The sequence below is a fragment of the Bombina bombina genome, chromosome 3, assembly GCF_027579735.1.
Source record: "Bombina bombina isolate aBomBom1 chromosome 3, aBomBom1.pri, whole genome shotgun sequence".
Classification (NCBI taxonomy): domain Eukaryota; kingdom Metazoa; phylum Chordata; class Amphibia; order Anura; family Bombinatoridae; genus Bombina; species Bombina bombina.
Genome location: NC_069501.1, coordinates 1,151,937,483 through 1,151,965,193, shown reverse-complemented (window position 1 = coordinate 1,151,965,193; position 27,711 = coordinate 1,151,937,483). Strand labels below are relative to the sequence as shown.

General features: G+C 39.7%; 1 protein-coding gene across 2 annotated transcripts in view; it reads right to left on the bottom strand.

Moving 5' to 3' along the window:
- The window catches only part of POGLUT3 (protein O-glucosyltransferase 3), a 55,663-nt gene that overhangs the window by 4,074 nt on the left and 23,878 nt on the right, over positions 1–27,711 (bottom strand). For both annotated transcript variants that reach the window (XM_053708544.1, XM_053708545.1), the window contains exons 3-7: positions 12,440–12,726; positions 11,993–12,209; positions 11,020–11,216; positions 7,996–8,190; positions 7,280–7,384 (exon numbers count right to left, since the gene is read on the bottom strand). In XM_053708544.1, the coding sequence (XP_053564519.1) occupies positions 7,280–7,384; positions 7,996–8,190; positions 11,020–11,216; positions 11,993–12,209; positions 12,440–12,726 (1,001 nt within the window). The remainder of the gene's footprint in view (positions 1–7,279; positions 7,385–7,995; positions 8,191–11,019; positions 11,217–11,992; positions 12,210–12,439; positions 12,727–27,711) is intronic.

Here is a 27,711-nt window from a genome sequence, read left to right as displayed (position 1 = left end):
GAGGGAGCGGGAGATAAAGAAGTCATGTATAGAAGTGAGTTTGTTGCAAACAGAGCGAGAGTTCCAAAGTGCACAAGTGAAAGGGGAAGTGGCTTTTGATGCAAGAGGAATGTGAGTAAGGTTGTCAGAGTTTTGTTTTTTGAGTCTGTGGGATGGTACACATGGATGTGCACGGCTAGGCAGCTGTTGGGGACCAGGATTAGGGGAGATGTCACCAGCAGTTAGTAGAAGCAAGAGGGAGAGTGACATAAGATGAGATACAGATTTGCAGTAGTGAGACTGCTTTTGAGACAAGGTGCAGGGGGGAGAGAGAGAGTGTTTAGGAATAGGTAAAGTTCATGAGTACAAAAGTAATGTGAGTTTAAGAGAGATGGGCTAATGAACATTGCAGGTGGAGAGGGACAAGGAGTAATTTAATAATGTAGTTTGTTATAGAGACAAAAGGAAGTAAAAAGGAATAAGAAGATATTAGGCATTTTTACAAAAGAGGGAACCAGTTAAACACATAAGACACAGTATTACAGTAGCAATCGCATTTGAAAACAGTAAGGTATATCAAACATAATATTTTACCTCACAATTTCCTCAGCTCAGCAGTGTAAGTTCTGTGTAAAAAGTTATACTCCGCTGCTCCCAGCTGCAGGTAAAAAAATTTTTTAAAAAATGAAGAAATGAACTGCAGCCAATCAGCATCAGCAGTGCTGAGGTCATGAACTCTTTTACTGTGATCTCATGAGATTTGACTTAACTCTCATGAGATTTCTTTGTAAACTTCCCTAATCTGAATAGGGAAATAAGATGAGAGCTCACCCCTTCCGCTGTCCCAGGACAGACACACTAATATGCTGCTTAGAAGTCCTTTACAATGGGATGTGGCTACTGAGGAACTTTTGAGGTAAAATATCTTTTTTTTTACATAGAGATGTTCAGGTGATATTTTCTAGTCAGCTTTTTACAGCTATGCTGCATCACTTTCAAGTGTTTCAACATTTGGGTATTATGGCCCTTTAATTATTTCATTGGGATAGCAAAATGTGCATTTTTGTTGCAGTTCATGTACCCTCCCCAATGAAGAGCACCTAGTGTATGTTTATTGCATCACCTTTGCTGTGTTCAATTAGATAGATATATTAATGAGTGCTAATCAAGCTTTCACTGTAGTGCATGACATACACACACACATATATATTTCAATTCTTGAATAAGGAAAAAAGCCTCCAGTGCCGTGAAGTTTAAAAAATCAAACTTTAATGGTCAAGTTAAAAAGTACAACAGGAATTAGTAGCAAGCGTCTGACATGTTTCGGCCAATGGCCTTAATCTTAGACATAAGCTTGGTAGAAATACCGCCAATATTTAAAAACAGTACTAGAATTCTATTGGATACTCTTAATTACAATTTATGCATGACAGCTGAAATTGTTTGCACATATTGCTAATACGGATATATAGTGTTGGTCTTGCATACATAGTGTTAAAACACACCTATTGCGGCATAAATCTTCTTAACAGAATGCAAGAAAGAAACATATATGTTTTATCACAGAATATATAATACATTGCATAACCACAAATATCTTCAAAAATATAAAAAGTAAATTTATGCTTACCTGAAAAATTAATTTCTTCTATGGTACGACGAGTCCACGGATTCATCCTTTACTTGTGGGATATTATCCTCCTGCTAACAGGAAGTGGCAAAGAGCACCACAGCAGACCTGTCTATATAGCTCCTCCCTTAGCTCCACCCCCCAGTCATTCTTACCTCCACCCCCCAGTCTCCCCAGTCCACCCCCCAGTCTCCCAGTAGGAGGGGGAGCTATATAGACAGCTCTGCTGTGGTGCTCTTTGCCACTTCCTGTTAGCAGGAGGATAATATCCCACAAGTAAAGGATGAATCCGTGGACTCGTCGTACCATAGAAGAAATTAATTTTTCAGGTAAGCATAAATTTACTTTTTATATTTTTGAAGATATTTGTGGTTATGCAATGTATTATATATTCTGTGATAAAACATATATGTATATGTTTCTTTCTTGCATTCTGTTCAGAAGATTTATGCAGCAATAGGTGTGTTTTAACACTATGTATACAAGACCAACACTATATATCCGTATTAGCAATATGTGCAAACAATTTCAGCTGTCATGCATAAATTGTAATTAAGAGTATCCAATAGAATTCTAGTACTGTTTTTAAATATTGGCGGTATTTCTACCAAGCTTATGTCTAAGATTAAGGCCATTGGCCGAAACATGTCAGACGCTTGCTACTAATTCCTGTTGTACTTTTTAACTTCACCATTAAGTTGGACTTTTTAAACTTCAGGGCACTGGAGGCTTTTTTCCTTATTCAAGAATTGAAATTCAATTTTCCCCTTCTTAAAAGCTGAGTTGCTGTTAATAAACAGTTATTGGAATTCCTTACTATTGCTCTTGAAGATATCCTGAGCCTATCACAGCTTCAACACAGCCGGAGCTTTACTATCATCACAGGTTGGCGGAGCGGTATCGACCACGTCATAGACGGGTTGGGCTTGCTGTTACAACACAGACGGATACAGATGGAGTGAACACGAGGTGGATCCATTTCCCCTGTCTTCCTGGAGCGTGGCGGTGCTGATCAGGAAAAGCGTGTGGTGAGAGAAGATCACAACTTCATGTTTCTCCCGTATATACCGTGAGTGTTCGTATACGCCATCTCCAGCCTGGAGTTTGAGCATTTGAGCATTTGTGCCCTGTCTATATTAGCTTTGGATTACCGAGCTACCGCATCCTGAACTTTGCCCATCAGGAATTTGTTTCCCGTTTCCCTTTTGCTCCCATTTTTTAAGCAAATACAGCCTCTGAATACCTCTGTTTCATTATATATATATATATATATATATATATATATATATTCCATATGTAAAATATGTGCCAGCCCCACAGTACAATCTTGCTTCTTAAAGGTGAAAAATTATTTTTATTTGGGTATAACAATCATAAAAAAAGCAACGTTTCGGACCTACATGGTCCTTATTCGTTGCTTTTTTTTATGGTTGTTATACCCAAATAAAATGAAATTTTCACCTTTAAGAAGAAAGATTGTACTGAGGAAGGGGTTTGCGTACCCCGAAACGTCACCATTGAATAAATAAGGTATTATTTGAACTGAATCCAGTGAGTGCAGTCCCTACTTGTTGATACTTATTGAAATTTTGACTGAGCACCCTGGTTGCTGACTATCTTTGAATTGTGAGTGCAGATACACAGTGGAAATATATATATATATATATATATATATATATATATATATATATATATATATACACACACACACCAACATTTAAAATTTGGGGGAGGTAAAAGGCGAGTTTAAAATCCTCCACTATGCACAAAATACTGTATAGAGAAAATAACTTATTGTGTAGTTCATTAACAAATCTAGACAGGCCAGAAGGCTTTTTTTTCCCACAGAAAACCTCTGAATTACATTGTTTCCAATGCAGCAAAGGATTCTGGGTAAGATATGCAAATCAGGTTCACAATGACACACCTTTTTACTTCCCATTACGATAAAGCATCGCTGTTCACACAGCTTATAAGCTTAGCTAGGATTAGTGCAGTGATTCATAACCATCCCAGGACAGACTGTTTCGTGGTTTTTGCCACTCATCAGCTGGGAGAAGGTTTGAATCACTGCTGGGTGAAGTTGATTTCGGGGCAAAATACAACAACATTTAAAAAGGTGTTTCATTGTGAACCTAATTTGCATATATTACCCAGAATCCTTTGCTGCATTGGAAACAAATGTAATTCAGAGGTTTTCTGTGGGAAAAACAAGCCTTCTAGACTTGTTAATGAATTACACAATGAGTTTATATATATATATATATATATATATATATATATATATATATATATATATATACACACACAAAACACGGGTGGGGTCAGCACTCTCAGGCCGGACCGGGTACACATCCTATGACCCTGCAACATGCACAGCCCTGGGTGCAAACCAGCACTCTCAGGAAGCTGCACTGTCACCAAAGTCACAGGCAGTTACCTGGGCTTTTCCCATTTGGCCAGATGAGGTAACTAATTCTTCCATTGCTGCTTTTTATCTTAGTTGAGAGCTTGTGAGTGAGTGCTGGACTTTTTCTGTGTGTTTATATTAAAATATTTTTTTTGTAATTTTCCCTGTTTGGGCCTGGCACCCAGGCCTGTCTGGGGTTAACTGCCTTTGACTCTGGTGACAGTGCAGCTTCCTGAGAGTGCTGGTTTGCACCCAGGGCTGTGCATGTTGCAGGGTCATAGGATGTGTACCTGGTCCGGCCTGAGAGTGCTGACCCCACCCGTGTTTTGTATATGTTTGGGGAAATTACATAAGCCTGTGCAACCTCCATTTTTTTCATAGTTGATTTTTTTCACAGTTGTTTGATTGTGAGCCTGCATTGTGTGGCTGTTTAGGGACCCAGGTTTATTTGGAAGAAACCTTGATGAGGTACCTGGGCTTTTCCCATTTGGCCAGATGCGGTAACTAATTCTTCCATTGCTGCTTTTTTATCTTAGTTGAGAGCTTGTGAGTGAGTGCTGGACTTTTATATATATATATATATATACACACACACACACACACACACACACACACACATACATATACATATACACACACACCCCCATACACACAATGTGATAAAAGATCAGCACACACCAACCAATGCGACAACTGCCCGGTGCTCTATTTTGCAATAGATAAACCAATGCCGCTAGAAATAAGAACCTGATGTAGATCCTGTACGATCTACAAAAAAACGTAGGCGCACAGGAACTTAAGCAAACATCTTTTACTGCATGACGTTTCAGCCCCACACAGGAGCCTTGTTAATATGAAAAAACAAGTATACAATTAGCACCACAAATACCCCTTTATATCCCCTAAGTGTTACCTTAATTGTGTAACAGACCCGGGAAACCGAATCGCATACGGAGTCATCAATGTGCGCAGCCGGTATGCTTAAGTTATCACGGTGCGCTGTTTTTCATGGAAACCAAAGAAACTGCTTCAAACCAGTGCACCAAACTTAGTACATGTGCAGATGATACGTCATAGCATTGAGCAAACGTCTAGACGTCATCAAACCAGGACGTTGCCATGACAACAACAAACCATGCCGATATTGTAATGCTTGTGTGAAACGGATGTCACCACGGTCTGTGTACAAAAAACTGTATACATGATTTACAAAATACCAACATACTTAATGCCCTATAAATCACTACTAAATGCATTTGTGATAAATACATATTATTAATGTTATAACACTTTATAACCTAAAACCACTACATTGGGTTAATATTTGGTCATAGGGCAAAAAAAGTAGGACATCTCTCTCCAAGGATAATATGGAAAACTCCATAATTTAAGAGGAGAAGAGACCCACAGTCCTTATTTATAGAAGCAACTGTAGTCGACCATTGTGTTGAGTCCCTTTGGCATAAGTGTGGCCAGCATATGAATCCATTTAGACTCACATCACAGAAGAGCTTAACCTCTATTTCCACCCCTTTTTGCTTTGGGGATATGATCAATTAGAATCTTCCTCAATGAAGACACACCATGGCCAGCCTGTTGGAAGTGTCGGCCACAGGTTGGTTCTTTGGTTTCCATGGCAATGGCGCACCGTGATGAAGTAGGCATACCGGCTGCGTACATTGATGGCGCGTATGTGATTCGGTTTCCCGGGTCTGTTACACAATTAAGATAACACTTAGGGGTATTTCTGGTGCTAATTCTATACTTTATGATTGCTTAAGTTTCTGTGTGCCAAGTTTTTTGGAGATCGTACAGGATCTACATCAGGTTCTGATATATGTGTGTGGTGTGTGTCAAATAACTTGTCATATACCTTTTAACCCCTATAAAAAATGATTTATATGAAAAATTTGCGGCAGATAATGTATATATGAGTAACACTTTATTTTAATGTACTAATGTTGTGCTTGGTGCAACTTTTTTTTACCCCTTACAGTTTACGTCAGGTCTTTACTCGAGCTAAACCAATGAGCAGTGAAACTTTTGTTTGTTCTGGAGCACACCCGTTTACTTTCAACTTGTAATACGCCCACAAGATAGCGTGGTCGTGATATTGCTTATTGCGACCCGAGCTAACTTTAGCGTATCACTTGTAATCTAGCCCAGATCGTATAATAATGCACGTTTCACAAATGTTCTCTCATGTCTGCCCTTCATACCCAAACAACTTTTTAGTCAACTGGATCATATCACTGGCTACAAACAACTTTCACAATAATGTAGATTAACTAAGTCTATCTTGCTTATGTTATTTGAACTGTTCATGTATAGTCTCACACCCAACATTCTTATACACAAAAGACAAATGTGCTCTTGGATAAAAGACAGCTTATAAAGCTGGTTTGGTAAGTAAATAACTAACTAATGAAACAAGAATACAAAGATAAAAATGAGGGCAATACAAGACATTTATTACTGTACTGCCTAGGTAGACACTGCTACATCTACTACCACACCGGATATGTTCTTGTAAAAATAGTTTAAAATGACATTTTTTTGTATTAATAAATGATTCCTTGTAAAAGTAAAAAGGGACATTATAGTAAAAAAAATTATTAACACTCAAATTCATTAGAACGTGTAATTTTAGCACAAGTGACACTGCAATGGCTGTATTATTAACCGCTGGAATAACCCTGTTATTAACCCCTGTAAGTACCACTGAGGAGATGCAGAGAAAAAGTTGTTCCTGAGCAGAATCTGACAGTCACCTAATTACCAGCGGCAGTCACACAGCTGGGTTGTGCGACTCCTGTTACCGATTGGGTCAGCCGTGTACGCTCAGAACAAGAATAGTACTTTAACCATGTGTTTGCCATTGTAAAACACATAGCATTGCAGAGTTGCTCTAACAAATAAAAGCATGTCATTTTTCCACTGCAATGGCCCTTTAATATCATATTCAATTTACCCTCCACCCCTTTTTTACATCTACCTTTGTGCAAGTACATATGCTCCTGATTTTGCAAGGTGTGCTGATGAACTAACAGCTAGCACTCACATAGACAACTGCTTACCAAGCATCAGACACAAGCTGTATGTAGAACAGGAATCAAGAGATACAGTAACTAACAGGAAACCTTTATCAATTACATAGATTAGGAAATAGCCTACAAATATGTCTTGAAGGAAACTGTCATGTTGGCTAGTAAAGCTCTGATATGAGATTGTATCCAAGTTCTGTATTTTGTTTTACTAACCTGAAAAACATGATAATAGTAGCAATACAGTCTGTGTGGCTGGAGCAGTTCTCTGGTAAGTGCTTGCCCTTCTCTTGCAATCTTCTTGGCTTCTTCATCATGATCCTATAAAGTAATTACATGAAAGGCACATCACCCCCAGCGCTACTCTTGTAGAAACAGATAAAACCTTCTAGTCTGCCCATATTTCTATCTGAATATTAGTCTTTAAGGGACATGGAAGACCAAATTCTATTTTCCAATTCACTTTGGTTTCTCTTTGTATTCTTTGTTTAAACCTTTTTATGAGAGCATATGAGGTAGGCTCAGGAGCGTGCAACCATAAAGTGCTCGAGACACATGCACACTCTTTTGCCTACCTAGGTATGCTCTCATAGAACAGAGTTCAGTTTTAACAAAACCTACCTAACTAGGTAAACAGAGCATAACATTTATTAGAAAAAATAAAATTTACTTCTGTCTGAACGACACAAGAAACATTGTGGATTGTGTTTTTTTTTACCTAATTATTTTACAATTGTTTGGGAGCACTGTTGCTGCCAAACACAACCTGATACTTTACCGGAAGGAAGGAAATGAGGGAGCGATACGTTTGTCTTTGTCACAGGGTTCTGGTGTCTCCTATTAATATTTATTCCTATTTTTAAATTTATTAATGAAAATGACCCTAAATACAGATACAATCTTGGTAAATTCAGTTAACATCATACCATTACCTTAGCCCATTGTATTTTTTCAATTAAATCCCCAAGATTTCTTTTCACGGGAATGTAATGTTTCCCTGGTTTAAGAGCCGTGTAGAAGTGCTCATAGTAAGGGGAGGCTTGCTTCAACACTACACTGTCACCCATCAGTAGATAAGGGAATCTGTAGGCTGCCACTGTGCCATCCACATTCACCTGGTATTTGTACTGACAAGAAAATCAAGAAGAGACAAATGTTAAAAAAAAACCATACCTGTAGAATTTGCCATGCAACATGAACATTTACTTTCTATGAATGCAGCATTACAGCAGTTCAGGGTTGCTTGATGGCAAAAAAGGTGAAACTGTGCTGGGGGCTAAGGGGAAATTTATTTTTTTAGGGTACTTTAGTTTTAGGATAGAGGTTTTCCTGGTAGTATTTTTTTTTTATTTTTAACTGGTAGTGTTTTTTTTTTTTTTTTTTATAACTTAGGTCTTAGGAAAGGGGTATGGGGGGGGGGGGGCTAGCTGTTAGGAAATTAATAGAGTAGAGGGTTATTGAAGTGGGGGTAATGGCAATTTAAGGGTGAAGTAGTGTAGGGGTTATTGCAGTTTAGGGGTTAATAGTGTAGCAGGGAAGTTTGCGATGTGGTAATTTAGAGTAGGGGGCCTATTGCGATCAGCAATAATGTGCGAGTTTAAAAGTGTTGGTTGTTTTTTTTGTTTTTTTTAACTTCGCTGCTCCATTTAGATCAATGGGTTTAATATGATATTGCAAACGCAATATCCTATGATGTTTTTGCATGCGTCGGGTTTCGCTCAAGTTCTATATTTTTATTTTCAACTTGTTACACCAGCACTAACTGAAGTTCGAAGAATGTTAGAGAGGGAGCGGTAATAATCGCTCCACTTGTAATCTAGCCCTTAGACTTTTGTATTATAAATACGAATTTCACTGCGGTGTTTGCATGGGCAATGCAGTTTTAATATTATGATTTCTACTGTGCACCTTAAATTGTTTCTTTCCTGCACAATTTCAATAAAATACGATTTCTGTTGTTTTAATTTCATTAAAAAATTATAATGAAATTGTACAATACAATTTCTTTACTGTGTATTTGTATTTCAACATTTAATTTAATTTGTTTTATATGATGTTTAAATAATGATTTTTTTGAGTCATATTGTAATGTATGCATCACCTTCACATACTTAAAGGGACATTAAACCCAAACAATTTATTTCATGATTCAAGTAGAGAATACAATTTTAAAAAACATCCCAATTTACTTCTATTATCTAATTTGCTTCTTTCTTTAGATATCCTTTCTTGAAGAAATAGCAATGTACATGGGTGAGCCAATCACACAAGGCATCTATGCATAGCCACCAATCAGCAGCTACTGAGCCTATCTAGATATGCTTTTCAACAAAGAATATTAAGAGAATTAAGCACAGTATATAATAGAAGTAAATTCGAAAGTTGTTTAAAATTGTATGCTCTTTCTAAATCATAAAATAAAACATTTGGGTTTCATGTCCCTTTAAAAGGGGACATTAAAAAGCTTGTTACAACTACAGTATCCCGATTATTACTTACCATAGTATTGTTTTCCCTCCTGTACCTACAGCTATCTTTAAAGCTGTTCTCTTATTTTAACTCATTACAGAATCCAGCTGGTAAAGCTCTGCATGTTATACTGAGCGCCGCCATCTTATAGCTCGTGCATTGCTGTATTCTATGACAGAGCTTCATTAACTGATAACTGTAAGGTGTTAAAATAAGAGAATAACTGCAGGCACATAAGGAAATACAATAGCATGGCAAGTAGTAACCATGTTACAGTAGTTGCACACAGCAGTTAAATGTCCCTTTAAAAACAGGGAACATCCCTTTAAGAGACACACTGTTCTCAAGGTAAAAAAACTGCCTTTATAGCGTTAGCGCTGAGGCTTTATAGTACTGGAGAGATTTCTTATAGAATCTCACAACCCCAGAGAGCTTTAAAGTATTGGGCCCTAAAATGTTAAAGGGACACTGAACCCAAATTTTGTCTTTCGAAATTCAGATAGAGCATGCAATTTTAATCAACTTTCTAATTTACTTTTATTATCAATTGTTCTTCGTTCTCTTGCTCTCTTTATTTGAAAAGAAGGCATCTAAGCTTTTTTTGGGTTCCAGAACTCTGGACAGCACTTTTTTATTGGTGGATGAATTTATCCACCAATCAGCAAGGACAACCCAGGTTGTTCAACAAAAATGGGAACTTACATTCTTGCATTTCAAATAAATATACGAAGAGAATGAAGAAAATTTGATAATAGAAGTAAATTAGAAAGTTGATTAAAATATCATGCTCTATCTGAATCTTGAAAGAAAAAATGTGTTCAGTGTCCCTTTAAATATTTTTTCAATATTTAAACTTTTTATATTTTATAATTCATTTCATATAATTAAAAAAAAAAATTTGGCTTATTATCAATCAGACTAATCTTTGCTATGAATACATAATTCTACATATCATTAATGTAGTGCTAAATGATCCTTTAACATTAAAAAGGGACAGTCTAGTCAAAATTAAACTTACATTAATCAGATAGGGAATGCAATTTTAAACAACTTTCCAATGTACTTTTATCATCAAATTTACTTTGTTCTCTTGGTATTCTTTGTATAAAACTAAACCTAGGTAGGCTCATATGCTAATTTCTAAGCCCTAGAAGGCCGCCTCTTATCTGCATTTTGACAGTTTTTCGCAATTAGACACTGCTAGTTTGTGTGTGCCATAGATAACAATGTGCTCACTCCCGTGGAGTTATTTATGAGTCAGCACTGATTGGCTAAAATGCAAGTCTGTCAAAAGTACTGAAATAAGGGCGCAGTCTGCAGAGACTTAGATACAAGGTAATCACAGAGGTAAAATTATATTAATATAACAGTGTTAGTTATGAAAAACTGGGGAATGGGTAATAAAAGGGATTATCTATCTTTTTAAATAATAATAATTCTAGAGTAGACTGTCCCTTTAAGTGCAAAGTTTTTAACCAAATCCTTACTTTAAAGAAATCAAAGAAACCAATGAGCTGAGCTCTCCCCAATTCCTCTTCTCTCTCTCGGAAGAAGAAATAGCTGGTTATACCAGCATCCAGCAGGTCTGGATACTTTTTGGACATCTGGACAAGTTGCAGTCGTTCCTCTCTACTATCTCTTCCTCTGAAAAAAGCCTGCTCCGTTTTGTTAATCCAGGAGGGGCCTAAAATAAAATCAATAAATACCGGAAAAAAACAAAGTCTTTTTTACAATAGGGATTAGTATAGTGAGACAACAAATAATATCAGAATATTTAAGAGCCTTTTTTCCCCTTTAATATCTAAAACCTCTTCTTCAGCCCTGCGCCTCATGTTTAGTGAGATGGTTATTAGCTTGTATGTTATGGTACCCTAATAACTACTCAATAGAGGTAGGAGAAAATGATCACTTTCTCTGGGGTAATTCCCTTCCTTCCTGACATTTTCATTGTTAATGGTTATTAAAGAGACATGGACATCAAAATTAAACTTTCATGATTCAGAAAGAGCATAAAACAAAAAAGAAATAAAACTCCCTAATTTACATCTGTTATCAAACGTTCATCTTTCTCTTAAATGCATGTCTTTAGCATATGATAGCAGTGTGTCTAACAATATTATAAATATAGTGCTTAAGACACAGGTATGCTTTTGAACCTATTTACATATGCTCTTGTGGTAAGGTTTAAAAAACAACAACAAAAAAACAGTAAGATTTTTATATAAAACGGTTAATCATGCTTAATAACTTTGTAATATACTTTCATTATTAATTCTGCCCTCATTTCATGTAATTTAGCTCTGAAAATTGTATATTTTCTAATTCTTATATCTGGAAATGCACCCTGCATGATGTGTGTGTGTGTGTGTGTGTGTTATAAATGTATATCTATTAATCTAGCAGTTGTGTGTGAGCTTATTAAAAAAATAAAGTTACATGCTCTAACAAGCTGCAATTTACCTGTATGGCCTTGAATAGAGAGAAGGTCATTCGTTACACCACGAAGGGCTTCAAGACTTGAATGAGTGACATCATATGTGGGAAGGATGATATCTCGAGAGTCTGTGGAACCACACCAAGAGATCATTGGTAAAGGCCCTGGGGTATCATTAGCCTTTCGATGTTCCACAGGCCAATCCCCAACGTTGATGTAGAATTCAAAATCAGGCAGGCGAACCTAAAAATATGTTTAGATAATCAGACCAGAGAGAAAACAAAACACTTCTGTGGCTCATGCCAATATTGTTTATTCACATTCTTCAGACATAACCACAGACGTATGACTCATACGTATAGGCATCTGCCCTCAAGTACATCACCAAACAAATGAATAAAAGCGCAGTGTGCCAAGCTTTGTTCACTCCAAACTCTTTGTGAAACATTACATAAATTCTGACATGTTAATACCTTTCTTGCCAATGACAGCAGCATCTCATCAGAAAACATCTTAAAGTCGGTGTATTTGCCCAAGGAACGTCGATGGATGTTGTTATTGAGGACGGTGTAATGAACAATGGCTCCTCTCTTCTCTGCAAATCTACGAGGCACTTCCTCCAGCATTCTGTTAAGGTCTATACTTGAGAAAGGAGCAAAATCTTTGGAAATCTGACTGTCTTGCGTTGGACAAGAGAAGGTCTCCTGCCAGATTTGAGGATCTTCTTCTGGGCAGTCACAGTATTCATGATACACAGGCCCTAAAAATAAATGGAAACTATTAATCAATAACATTATACACTTTTTAATACAAATATATCATAATATTAGTAAAAAAGGTTTTAAAAGAGATATTCTATATGGCAAAGTGTTTGACTAAACAGGGCTCCTGTGTGTAACTTCGAGAAAAGCAAAGTGACAAAGCTATTTACAATGATTGAAGTAGTGTTTAAAAGGGATATGAAAATTAAAATTAAAAACTTGCATGACTCAGATAAAGCATACAATTTTAAAGACACTTTTAAATTCACTTCTATTTTCAATGTGCTTAGTTTTCTTTGTATCCCTTACTGAAAAAGAATACACACATATCCTACACCAGTTGGAGTTAGTTGCCGATTGGTGCCTGCACACGTTTGGCTTGTGATTGGCTAACTTGATGTGTTCAGTTAGCTGCCAATAAAGCAATGCTGTTCCTTCCGCAAAGGATAAAAAAGATAATGAAGCAATTGTGATTATAGAAGTAAACTGGAAAGTTGTTTAAAAACAGAATTTATGCTTACCTGATAAATTTCTTTCTCCAACGGTGTGTCCGGTCCACGGCGTCATCCTTACTTGTGGGAATATTCTCTTCCCCAACAGGAAATGGCAAAGAGCACAGCAAAAGCTGCCCATATAGCCCCCCCTCTGGCTCCGCCCCCCTGTCATTCGACCGACGGTTAGGAGAAAAAAGGAGAAACTATAGGGTGCCGTGGTGACTGTAGTGTATAGAAAAAACATAATTTATGCTTACCTGATAAATTCCTTTCTTCTGTAGTGTGATCAGTCCACGGGTCATCATTACTTCTGGGATATTACTCCTCCCCAACAGGAAGTGCAAGAGGATTCACCCAGCAGAGCTGCATATAGCTCCTCCCCTCTACGTCACTCCCAGTCATTCGACCAAGGACCAACGAGAAAGGAAAAGCCAAGGGTGAAGTGGTGACTGGAGTATAAATTAAAAAATATTTACCTGCCTTAAAAACAGGGCGGGCCGTGGACTGATCACACTACAGAAGAAAGGAATTTATCAGGTAAGCATAAATTATGTTTTCTTCTGTTAAGTGTGATCAGTCCACGGGTCATCATTACTTCTGGGATACCAATACCAAAGCAAAAGTACACGGATGACGGGAGGGATAGGCAGGCTCTTTATACAGAAGGAACCACTGCCTGAAGAACCTTTCTCCCAAAAATAGCCTCCGATGAAGCAAAAGTGTCAAATTTGTAAAATTTGGAAAAAGTATGAAGCGAAGACCAAGTTGCAGCCTTGCAAATCTGTTCAACAGAGGCCTCATTCTTGAAGGCCCAAGTGGAAGCCACAGCTCTAGTAGAATGAGCTGTAATTCTTTCAGGAGGCTGCTGTCCAGCAGTCTCATAAGCTAAACGAATTATGCTACGAAGCCAAAAAGAAAGAGAGGTAGCGGAAGCTTTTTGACCTCTCCTCTGCCCAGAGTAAATGACAAACAGAGAAGACGTTTGTCGAAATTCCTTAGTTGCCTGTAAGTAAAATTTTAGAGCACGGACTACATCCAGGTTGTGCAGTAGACGTTCCTTCTTTGAAGAAGGATTTGGGCATAAAGAAGGAACAACAATCTCTTGATTGATATTCCTGTTAGTAACTACCTTAGGTAAGAACCCAGGTTTAGTACGCAGGACTACCTTATCCGAATGAAAAATCAAATAAGGAGAATCACAATGTAAGGCTGATAATTCAGAGACTCTTCGAGCCGAGGAAATAGCCATTAAAAATAGAACTTTCCAAGATAACAACTTTATATCAATGGAATGAAGGGGTTCAAACGGAACGCCCTGTAAAACATTAAGAACAAGGTTTAAACTCCATGGTGGAGCAACAGTTTTAAACACAGGCTTAATCCTGGCCAAAGCCTGACAAAAAGCCTGGACGTCAGGAACTTCTGACAGACGTTTGTGTAACAGAATGGACAGAGCTGAGATCTGTCCCTTTAATGAACTAGCAGATAAACCCTTTTCTAAACCTTCTTGTAGAAAAGACAATATCCTAGGAATCCTAACCTTACTCCAAGAGTAACCTTTGGATTCACACCAATATAGGTATTTACGCCATATCTTATGGTAAATCTTTCTGGTAACAGGTTTCCTAGCCTGTATTAAGGTATCAATAACTGACTCAGAAAACCCACGTCTTGATAAAATCAAGCGTTCAATTTCCAAGCAGTCAGCTTCAGAGAAGTTAGATTTTGATGTTTGTAGGGACCCTGTATCAGAAGGTCCTGTTTCAGAGGTAGAGACCAAGGTGGACAGGATGACATGTCCACCAGGTCTGCATACCAAGTCCTGCGTGGCCACGCAGGTGCTATTAGAATCACTGATGCTCTCTCTTGTTTGATTCTGGCAATCAATCGAGGAAGTAACGGGAAGGGTGGAAACACGTAAGCCATCCTGAAGTCCCAAGGTGCTGTCAGAGCATCTATCAGGACTGCTCCTGGATCCCTGGATCTGGACCCGTAACGAGGAAGCTTGGCGTTCTGTCGAGACGCCATGAGATCTATCTCTGGTTTGCCCCAACGTCGAAGTATTTGGGCAAAGACCTCCGGATGAAGTTCCCACTCCCCCGGATGAAAAGTCTGACGACTTAAGAAATCCGCCTCCCAGTTCTCCACTCCCGGGATGTGGATTGCTGACAGGTGGCAAGAGTGAGACTCTGCCCAGCGAATTATCTTTGATACTTCCATCATAGCTAGGGAGCTTCTTGTCCCTCCCTGATGGTTGATGTAAGCTACAGTCGTGATGTTGTCCGACTGAAACCTGATGAACCCCCGAGTTGTCAACTGGGGCCAAGCCAGGAGGGCATTGAGAACTGCTCTCAATTCCAGAATGTTTATTGGCAGGAGACTCTCCTCCTGACTCCATTGTCCCTGAGCCTTCAGAGAATTCCAGACGGCACCCCAACCTAGAAGGCTGGCGTCTGTTGTTACAATTGTCCAGTCTGGTCTGCTGAATGGCATCCCCCTGGACAGATGTGGCCGAGAAAGCCACCATAGAAGAGAATTTCTGGTCTCTTGATCCAGATTCAGAGAAGGGGATAAGTCTGAGTAATCCCCATTCCACTGACTTAGCATGCACAGTTGCAGTGGTCTGAGGTGAAAGCGTGCAAAGGGTACTATGTCCATTGCCGCTACCATTAAGCCGATTACCTCCATGCATTGAGCCACTGACGGGTGTTGAATGGAATGAAGGGTGCGGCAAGCACTTTGAAGTCTTGTTAGCCTGTCCTCTGTCAGGTAAATCTTCATTTCTACAGAATCTATAAGAGTCCCCAGGAAGGGAACTCTTGTGAGTGGAACGAGTGAACTTTTCTTTTCGTTCACCTTCCATCCATGTGACCTTAGAAATGCCAGCACTAACTCTGTATGAGACTTGGCAGTTTGAAAGCTTGAAGCTTGTATCAGAATGTCGTCTAGGTATGGAGCTACCGAGATTCCCCGCGGTCTTAGTACCGCCAGAAGAGCACCCAGAACCTTTGTGAAGATTCTTGGAGCTGTAGCCAATCCGAATGGAAGAGCCACAAACTGGTAATGCCTGTCTAGGAAGGCAAACCTTAGGTACCGATAATGATCTTTGTGAATCGGTATGTGAAGGTAAGCATCTTTTAAATCTACAGTGGTCATGTACTGACCCTCTTGGATCATAGGTAAAATTGTCCGAATAGTCTCCATCTTGAACGATGGAACTCTTAGGAATTTGTTTAGGATCTTTAAGTCCAGGATTGGTCTGAAAGTTCCCTCTTTTTTGGGAACCACAAACAGATTTGAGTAAAACCCCTGTCCCTGTTCCGATCGTGGAACTGGATGGATTACTCCCATTAACAAGAGCTCTTGTACGCAGCGTAGAAACGCCTCTTTCTTTGTCTGGATTGTTGACAATCTTGACAGATGAAATCTCTCTCTTGGAGGAGAGTATTTGAAGTCCAGAAGGTATCCCTGAGATATTATCTCTAGCGCCCAGGGATCCTGAACATCTCTTGCCCAAGCCTGGGCGAAGAGAGAAAGTCTGCCCCCCACTAGATCCGATCCCGGATCGGGGGCCCTCAATTCATGCTGTTTTAGGGGCAGCAGCAGGTTTCCTAGTCTGCTTGCCCTTGTTCCAGGACTGGTTAGGTTTCCAGCCTTGTCTGTAGCGAGCAACAGCTCCTTCCTGTTTTGGTGCAGAGGAAGTTGATGCTGCTCCTGCTTTGAAATTACGAAAGGAACGAAAATTAGACTGTCTAGTCTTGGCTTTGGCTTTGTCCTGAGGCAGGGCATGGCCTTTACCTCCTGTAATGTCAGCGATAATCTCTTTCAACCCGGGCCCGAATAAGGTCTGCCCTTTGAAAGGTATATTAAGCAATTTAGACTTAGAAGTAACATCAGCTGACCAGGATTTTAGCCACAGCGCCCTGCGTGCCTGAATGGCGAATCCTGAATTCTTCGCCGTAAGTTTAGTAAGATGTACTACGGCCTCCGAAATGAATGAATTAGCTAGTTTAAGGACTCTAAGCCTGTCCGTAATGTCGTCCAGAGTAGCTGAACCAATGTTCTCTTCCAGAGACTCAATCCAGAATGCCGCTGCAGCCGTGATCGGCGCAATGCATGCAAGGGGTTGCAATATAAAACCTTGTTGAACAAACATTTTCTTAAGGTAACCCTCTAATTTTTTATCCATTGGATCTGAAAAAGCACAGCTATCCTCCACCGGGATAGTGGTACGCTTAGCTAAGGTAGAAACTGCTCCCTCCACCTTAGGGACCGTTTGCCATAAGTCCCTTGTGGTGGCGTCTATTGGAAACATTTTTCTAAATATCGGAGGGGGTGAGAACGGCACACCGGGTCTATCCCACTCCTTAGTAACAATTTCAGTAAGTCTCTTAGGTATAGGAAAAACCTCAGTACTCGTCGGTACCGCAAAATATTTATCCAACCTACACATTTTCTCTGGTATTGCAACTGTGTTACAATCATTCAGAGCCGCTAACACCTCCCCTAGTAATACACGGAGGTTTTCCAGTTTAAATTTAAAATTTGAAATATCTGAATCCAGTCTGTTTGGATCAGAACCGTCACCCACAGAATGAAGCTCTCCGTCCTCATGTTCTGCCACCTGTGACGCAGTGTCTGACATGGCCCTAATATTATCAGCGCACTCTGTTCTCACCCCAGAGTGATCACGCTTACCTCTTAGCTCTGGTAATTTAGCCAAAACCTCAGTCATAACAGTAGCCATATCCTGTAATGTGATTTGTAATGGCCGCCCAGATGTACTCGGCGCTACAATATCACGCACCTCCCTCTGAGCGGGAGATGTAGGTACTGACACGTGAGGCGAGTTAGTCGGCATAACTCTCCCCTCGTTGTTTGGTGAAATTTGTTCAATTTGTACAGATTGACTTTTATTTAAAGTAGCATCAATACAGTTAGTACATAAATTTCTATTGGGCTCCACTTTGGCATTGCAACAAATGACACAGGTATCATCCTCTGAATCAGACATGTTTAACACACTAGCAAATAAACTTGTAACTTGGAAATACAATTCAATTAGAATAATATTAAAACGTACTGTGCCTTTAAGAAGCACAGAAGATCTATGACAGTTGAAAATTAATAAATTGAAACAGTTATAGCCTCAATCCTTGTAAATAACACAACTTTAGCAAAGGTTTAATCCCATTAGCAAAGATAACAAATTCTGAAAGCAGGAAACAAATTACAGAATAAACGTTTTTTATCTCAGTCAAACTATAATTCTCACAGCTCTGCTGAGAGAAATTACCTCCCTCAAAATAAGTTTTGAAGACCCCTGAGCTCTGTAGAGATGAACCGGATCATGCAGGGAATACAATGAGTTGCTGACTGAAATATTTGATGCGTAGTAAAAGCGCCAAAAAACGGCCCCTCCCCCTCACACACAGCAGTGAGGGAGAACAGAAACTGTCAGAAAACAGATTAAGCAACTGCCAAGTGGAAAAAATAGTGCCCAAACATTTATTCACTCAGTACCTCAGTAAATGAAAACGATTTTACATTCCAGCAAAAACGTTAAACATAATCTCTAGTTATTAAACAGCTTTATGTATTTCTTACATTGTAATTCTAGTGAAGTACCATTCCCCAGAATACTGAAGTGTAAAGTATACATACATGACATTATATCGGTATGGCAGGATTTTCTCATCAATTCCATTGTCAGAAAATAAAAACTGCTACATACCTCTATGCAGATTCATCTGCCCGCTGTCCCCTGATCTGAAGTTTACCTCTCCTCAGATGGCCGAGAAACAGCAATATAATCTTAACTACTCCGGCTAAAATCATAACAAAAACTCTGGTAGATTCTTCTTCAAACTCTGCCAGAGAGATAATAACACACTCCGGTGCTATTTTAAAATAACAAACTTTTGATTGAAGATATAAAACTAAGTATAATCACCATAGTCCTCTCACACATCCTATCTAGTCGTTGGGTGCAAGAGAATGACTGGGAGTGACGTAGAGGGGAGGAGCTATATGCAGCTCTGCTGGGTGAATCCTCTTGCACTTCCTGTTGGGGAGGAGTAATATCCCAGAAGTAATGATGACCCGTGGACTGATCACACTTAACAGAAGAAATAAATTTTTCAAACCCGATTAAAAAACCAGGGCGGGCCGTGGACCGGACACACCGTTGGAGAAAGAAATTTATCAGGTAAGCATAAATTCTGTTTTCTCCAACATTGGTGTGTCCGGTCCACGGCGTCATCCTTACTTGTGGGAACCAATACCAAAGCTTTAGGACAGGTTACCTAAATGGAACGCACCACGGCTTGCAAAACCTTTCTCCCAAAAATAGCCTCCGAAGAAGCATAAGTATCAAATTTGTAAAATTTGGCAAAAGTGTGCAGAGAAGACCAAGTCGCTGCCTTACATATCTGATCAACAGAAGCCTCGTTCTTGAAGGCCCATGTGGAAGCCACAGCCCTAGTAGAGTGAGCTGTGATTCGTTCAGGAGGCTGCCGTCCGGCAGTCTCATAAGCCAATCGGATGATGCTTTTCAGCCAGAAAGAGAGAGAGGTAGCAGTAGCTTTTTGTCCTCTCCTCTTACCAGAGTAAACGACAAACAAAGATGAAGTCTGTCTGAAATCCTTTGTTGCGTCTAAATAGAACTTTAAAACACGGACCACATCTAAATTGTGTAACAAACGTTCCTTCTTTGAAACTGGATTCGGACACAGAGAAGGAACAACTATTTCCTGGTTAATATTCTTGTTGGAAACTACTTTTGGAAGAAAACCAGGCTTGGTACGCAAAACGACCTTATCTGAATGGAACACCAGATAGGGTGGATCACACTGCAAAGCAGATAATTCAGAAACTCTTCTAGCAGAAGAAATAGCAACCAAAAACAGAACTTTCCAAGATAGTAACTTAATATTGGAATGTAAAGGTTCAAACGGAACCCCTTGAAGAACTGAAAGAACTAAATTTAGACTCCAAGGAGGAGTCATGGGTCTGTAAACAGGCTTGATTCTGACCAAAGCCTGTACAAAAGCTTGTACATCTGGCACAGCTGCCAGGCGTTTGTGTAACAAGACAGATAAAGCAGAAATCTGTCCTTTAAGAGAACTCGCTGACAACCCTTTATCCAAACCCTCTTGGAGAAAGGAAAGAATCTTAGGAATTTTAATTTTAATTTTACTCCAGGAGAATCCCTTGGATTCACACCAACAGATATATTTTTTCCATATTTTATGGTAAATCTTTCTAGTCACAGGTTTTCTGGCTTGGACCAGAGTACCTATCACTGAATTTGAAAACCCACGCTTGGATAAAATCAAGCGTTCAATTTCCAAGCAGTCAGCTGCAGAGAAACTAGATTTGGATGTTCGAATGGACCTTGTACTAGAAGATCCTGTCTCAAAGGTAGCTTCCATGGTGGAGCCGATGACATATTCACCAGGTCTGCATACCAAGTCCTGCGTGGCCACACAGGAGCTATCAGAATCACAGAGGCCTTCTCCTGTTTGATCCTGGCTACGAGCCTGGGAAGGAGAGGAAACGGTGGAAACACATAAGCTAGGTTGAACGACCAAGGCGCCACTAATGCATCCACTAGAGTCGCCTTGGGATCCCTGGATCTGGACCCGTAGCAAGGAACCTTGAAGTTCTGACGAGACGCCATCAGATCCATGTCTGGAATGCCCCATAATTGAGTTAACTGGGCAAAGACCTCCGGGTGGAGTTCCCACTCCCTCCGATGGAAAGTCTGACGACTCAAATAATCCGCCTCCCAGTTGTCTACTCCTGGGATGTGAATTGCAGATAGATGGCAGGAGTGATCCTCCGCCCATTTGATGATCTTGGATACCTCTCTCATCGCCAAGGAACTCTTTGTTCCTCCCTGATGGTTGATGTAAGCTACAGTCGTCATGTTGTCCGACTGGAATTTTATGAATCCGGCCTTCGCTAGTTGAGGCCAAGCCCGGAGCGCATTGAATATCGCTCTCAGTTCCAGGATGTTTATAGGGAGAAGAGACTCTTCCCGAGACCATAGACCCTGAGCTTTCAGGGAGTCCCAGACCGCGCCCAGCCTAATAGACTGGCGTCGGTCGTGACAATGACCCACTCTGGTCTGCGGAAACTCATTCCCTGAGACAGGTGATCCTGAGTCAACCACCAACGGAGTCTCTGGTTAACTGGTCTACTTGAATCTGGGGAGACAAGTCTGCATAATCCCCATTCCACTGTCTGAGCATGCACAGTTGCAATGGTCTTAGATGAATTCGAGCAAAAGGAACCACGTCCATTGCTGCAACCATTAGACCTATTACTTCCATGCACTGAGCTATGGAAGGCTGAGGAATAGATTGAAGAACTTGACAAGCCTTTAGAAGCTTTAAATTTTCTGACCTCTGTCAGAAAGATCTTCATTTCTACAGAATCTATTATTGTTCCCAGAAAGGGAACTCTTGTAGACGGGGACAGGGAACTCTTTTCCACGTTCACCTTCCACCCGTGAGACCTGAGAAAAGCTAATACAATGTCTGTATGAGCCTTTGATCTGGAAAGGGACGACGCTTGGATTAGAATGTCGTCTAGGTAAGGTGCCACTGCAATGCCCCTCGGTCTTAGAACCGCTAGAAGGGACCCTAGCACCTTTGTGAAGATTCTGGGAGCAGTGGCTAAACCGAACGGAAGAGCCACGAACTGGTAATGCTTGTCCAGAAAGGCGAACCTTAGGAACTGATGATGATCTTTGTGGATAGGAATGTGTAGGTACGCATCCTTTAAATCCACGGTAGTCATATATTGACCCTCCTGGATTGTAGGTAAAATTGTTCGAATGGTTTCCATTTTGAACGATGGAACTCTGAGGAATTTGTTTAGAATTTTAAAATCCAGAATTGGTCTGAAAGTTCCCTCTTTTTTGGGAACTACAAACAGGTTTGAGTAAAACCTCTGACCTTGTTCCGCTGTTGGAACTGGGTGTATCACTCCCATCTTTAAAAGGTCTCCAACGCAATGTAAGAATGCCTGTCTCTTTATCTGGTCTGAAGATAAGCGAGACATGTGGAACCTTCCCCTTGGAGGAAGTTCCTTGAATTCTAGAAAATAACCCTGAGAGACTATTTCTAGTGCCCAGGTATCCGGAACATCTCTTGCCCAAGCCTGAGCAAAGAGAGAAAGTCTGCCCCCTACTAGATCCGGTCCCGGATCGGGGGCTACCCCTTCATGCTGTCTTGGTAGCAGCAGCAGGCTTCTTGGCCTGTTTGCCCTTGTTCCAGCCTTGCATTGGTTTCCAAGCTGGCTTAGCCTGGGAAGCGTTACCCTCTTGTCTAGAGGCTGCAGAGTTAGGAGACGGTCCGTTCCTGAAGTTACGAAAGGAACGAAAATTGGACTTATTCTTAGCCTTAAAAGGCCTATCCTGTGGGAGGGCATGGCCCTTTCCCCCAGTGATGTCTGAAATAATCTCCTTCAATTCTGGCCCAAAAAGGGTCTTACCTTTGAAAGGAATATTAAGCAATTTTGTCTTGGAAGACACATCCGCCGACCAAGACTTTAGCCAGAGCGCTCTGCGCGCCACAATTGCAAAACCTGAATTTTTCGCTGCTAACCTCGCCAATTGCAAAGCGGCATCTAAAATAAAGGAATTAGCTAACTTAAGTGCGTGAATTCTGTCCATGACTTCCTCATATGGAGTCTCCTTATTGAGCGACTTTTCTAGTTCATCGAACCAAAAACACGCCGCCGTAGTGACAGGAATAATGCACGAAATTGGTTGGAGGAGGAAACCTTGCTGAACAAAAATCTTTTTAAGCAAACCCTCCAATTTTTTATCCATAGGATCTTTGAAAGCACAATTGTCCTCAACGGGAATAGTTGTGCGTTTGGCTAGCGTAGAAACTGCCCCCTCAACCTTAGGGACTGTTTGCCATGCGTCCTTCCTTGGGTTGACCATGGGGAACATTTTCTTAAATATAGGAGGTGGGACAAAAAGGTATGCCTGGTTTCTCCCACTCCTTAGTCACTATATCCGCCACCCTTTTAGGTATTGGAAAGGCATCAGGGTGCACAGGGACCTCTAGAAATTTGTCCATTTTGCACAATTTTTCTGGAATAACCAAAGAGTCACAATCATCCAGAGTAGTTAGTACAACATCAGGTTCTGCATGTTGAGAAACTCTTCCTGAATCAGAAATTTCTCCCTCCGACAGACCCTCCCTCACTGCCAATTCTGACTGGTGTGAGGGTATGACAGATAAATTATCATCAGCGCACTCTTGCTCTTCCACTGTATTTAAAACTGAGCAATCACGCTTTCTTTGAAATGCTGGCATTTTGGATAAAATATTAGCTATAGAATTATCCATTACTGCCGTTAATTGTTGCATAGTAACAAGCATTGGCGCGCTAGATGTACTAGGTGTCGCCTGCGCGGGCATAACTGGTATTGACACAGAAGGAGAGGATAGTGAACTACCCCCACTACCTTCATTTGAGGAATCATCTTGGGCAACCTTATTAAATGTGACAGTACTGTCCTTACTTTGTCTGGATGCCATGGCACAATTTTCACATACATTTAAAGGGGGGACCACCTTGGCCTCCATACATACAGAACATGCTCTATCTGAAGGTACAGACATGTTAGACAGGCTTATACAGGCTATTAATGCAATAAAACCGTTTTTAAACAAAACCGTTACCGTCTCTTTAAATGTTAAACAGAGCACACTTTATTTCTGAATGTGTGAAAAACCATGAAGGAAATATCCGATCCTTACCAAATTTGCACCCTAGTGTCTTAATGCTTTGAAAGTATTGCACACCAATTTTTAAGTTTGTAACCCCTTAAATGAGGAAACCGGAGCTATTTTATCAAATTAACAATTTTAAACCCACTACAGTCCCGGCCACAGCGTTTGCCTCGGCTTCACCTGTCCTTGGGGGTTATTCGTCACAGAAATAAGCCTTCCAGAAACGTTTTTAATGGCCACCAGACCCTCTCACATGAAGCTGCATGCACTGCATCCAGAAGAAACTGCGCAATTAAGGCGCGAAAATGAGGCTCTGCTTACTAGAGTGAAAGGCCCTTCCTGACTGGAAAAGGTGTCTAAACGACTGCCTGGCGCTTAAAAACGTTACCAAAGTATTCTCAAGTTCTAAAACACTTAAAACAACATATAAATATCGAATAAATCAATCGATTTTGCCCACAATAGTGTCAACCAGTATATAGCCCATTAATAAGCCTTCATTCTGTTATGAGTCTAAGAAAATGGCTTACCGATCCCAAAGAGGGAAAATGACAGTCTTCTAGCATTACACAGTCTTGTTAGAAAATGGACTAGTCATATCTTGAGCAGAAAAGTCTGCAAACTGTTCCCCCCAACTGAAGTTCTCTGGGCTCAACAGTCCTGCGTGGGAACAGCAATTGGTTTTAGTTACTGCTGCTAAAATCATACTCCTCTTTTAAACAGAACTCTTCATCCTTTTCAGTTTTAGAGTACATAGTACAAACCAGCACTATTTTAAAATAACAAACTCTTGATAGAAGAATAAAAAACTACAACTAACACCACATACTCTTCACCATCTCCGTGGAGATGCTACTTGTTCAGAGCGGCAAAGAGAATGTCTGGGGGGAAGAGCCAGAGGGGGGGCTATATGGGCAGCTTTTGCTGTGCTCTTTGCCATTTCCTGTTGGGGAAGAGAATATTCCCACAAGTAAGGATGACGCCGTGGACCGGACACACCAATGTTGGAGAAATTGTATATTCTATCAAAATCATAAAAGAAAACTCTAGGGTTTCCTGTTCCTTTAATTACAGATCCACAGGGTATACAAAGGTACGATCTGTGTGATCACTGAAACAGTGACACATACAGCTAATTACTAATACAAGTATTGCATGAATGTTTGCATTCTAAAATTAAAATTGAATTGCATTTCAATTTTCACAAGCATGTCCATTTAAAGAATGTCTTGGGGGGGGGCATGCTGATGAACCATTAAAGGGACACTGAACCCAATTTTTTTATTTTGTGATTCAGATAGAGCATGAAATTTTAAGCAACTTTCTAATTTACTCCTATAATCAAATTTTCTTCATTCACTTGGTATCTTTATTTGAAATGCAAGAATGCAAGTTTAGATGCTGGCCCATTTTTGGTGAACAACCTGGGTTGTTCTTGCTGATTGGTGGATAAATTCATCCACTAATAAAAAAGTGTTGTCCAGAGTCCTGAACCAAAAAAAAAAAGGCTTAGATGCATTCTTTTTCAAATAAAGACAGCAAGAGAACGAAGTAAAATTGATAATAGGAGTAAATTAGATAGTTGCTTAAAATTGCATGCTCTATCATAATCACGAAAGAAAAAAATGTGGGTTCAGTGTCCCTTTAAGTTCTGTTGTTCTGTAAAATGCCACAACAAGGACTTTGAATATTTCAATAGAAATGAAGAAACAGGAAATGTTAGTACTCCCACACCTTTATTAAATATTTTCTGGACTCAAACCTGAAGTATCAAGACACTAAACACAGGATTAATTAACTAAGTGGTTTCAAAGGGTTTGTATAAACAAAGCTAACAGCAGTCAGAAAGGAAAAAAAACATGCTTGTCAAAGTCATAGATGAATTAAATTGTTTTCTGTCTCTTCATCAGGCTTCCCACTTTTTTTACCGGTATATAAAAATTGGTTATGGATATCTGTGCCTAAATTCTATATTGTTGGTTCAATTACTCCCTATCACTAAAGATCTATTATAGATGGGAAAAAAATGCTATGCTCTAATTTATTCTAAAAGGACAGTCTAGTCAAAATTAAACTTTCATGATTCAGATAGAACATGCAATTTTAAACAACTTTCCAATTTACCGTACTTTTATCATCAATTTTACTTTGTTCTCTTTGTATTCTTAGTTTAAAGCTAAACCTAGGTAAGCTCATATGTTAATATCTAAGCCTTTGAAGGCTGCCTCTTATCTCAGTGCATGTTGACAGTTTTTCACAGCTAGACACTGCTAGTTCATGTGTGCAATATAGATAACATTGTGCTCAATCCAGTGGATTCAGCACCGATTGGCTAAAAGAACTGAAATAAGGGGGCAGTTTGCAGAGGTTTAGCTACAAGGTAATTACAGAGGTAAAAAGTATATTAAAGCGACAGTCAAGTCCAAAAAAACTTTCATGTTTCAAATAGGGCATGTAATTTCCAATTTACTTTTATCACCAATTTTGCTTTGATCACTTGGTATTCTTAGTTGAAAGCTAAACCTAGGAGGTTTATATGCTAATTTCTTAGACCTTGAAGGCCGCCTCTAATCTAAATACATTTTGATAGTTTTTCACCACTAGAGGGCACTAGTTCACGCGTTTCATATAGATAACATTGAGCTCATGCACGTGAATTTACCACGGAGACAGCTCTGATTGGCTAAAATGCAAGTCTGTCAAAAGAACTGAAATAAGGGGGAAGTCTGTTGAGGCTTAGATACAAGGTAATTACAGAGGTAAAACGTGATAATTATAACTGTGTTGGTTATGCAAAACTGGGGAATGGTAAATCAAGGGATTATCTATTGTTTTAAACAATACAAATTCTGGAGTAGACTGTCCCTTTAAGACTAGCGGCAATGCGGTGTGTTTAACCGATGCAAAGGTTGCACAACTCTGTGTGGCTAGAGCTGCTGATTGGATCAATGTCAGTTTTCATTGGGGACCAGCAGTGCTCTGTGGGTCTTCTACCATGTGTTTAACCCCATTGCATGGGTTAAACACATAGCATTGCAGAGTCATTTTGTCATGTAATTTTTCAACTATAATGGCCCTTTAAAAGGATAAGTGTTTTTTTCTATCCACAACTGTGGTAAAATGTCAGTGAGCTGAAGGGAGTGCATGTAGTGTTCATGTACCTAGATCCCCCTTCTTTCACTTAGTAACCTAAACTTAAAATTCCCCTTTGTGTTGAATCCTTCATCATATTTATTTAATTGGCTGGTGTATTGTAATCTATTAAAGGGACACTGAACCCAATGTTTTTCTTTTGTGATTCAGATAGAGCATGCCATTTTAAGCAACTTTCTAATTTACTCCTATTATCAATTTTTCTTTGTTCTCTTGCTATCTTTATTTGAAAAAGGCATTTAATCTATTTTTGGTTCAGGACCATGGACAGCACTTGCTGATTAGTCGGTTAAATGTATCCACCAATCAGCATGAACAACCCAGGTTGTTCACCAAAAATGGGCCGGCATCTAAACTTACATTCTTGCTTTTCAAATAAACATACCAAGAGAATGAAGAACATTTGATAATAGGAGTAAATTAGAAAGTTGCTTAAAATTGCATGCTCTATCTGAACCATGAAAGAAAAAAACCAGAATTTATACTTACCTGATAAATTACTTTCTCTTGCGGTGTATCCAGTCCACGGATTCATCCTTTACTTGTGGGATATTCTCATTCCCTACAGGAAGTAGCAAAG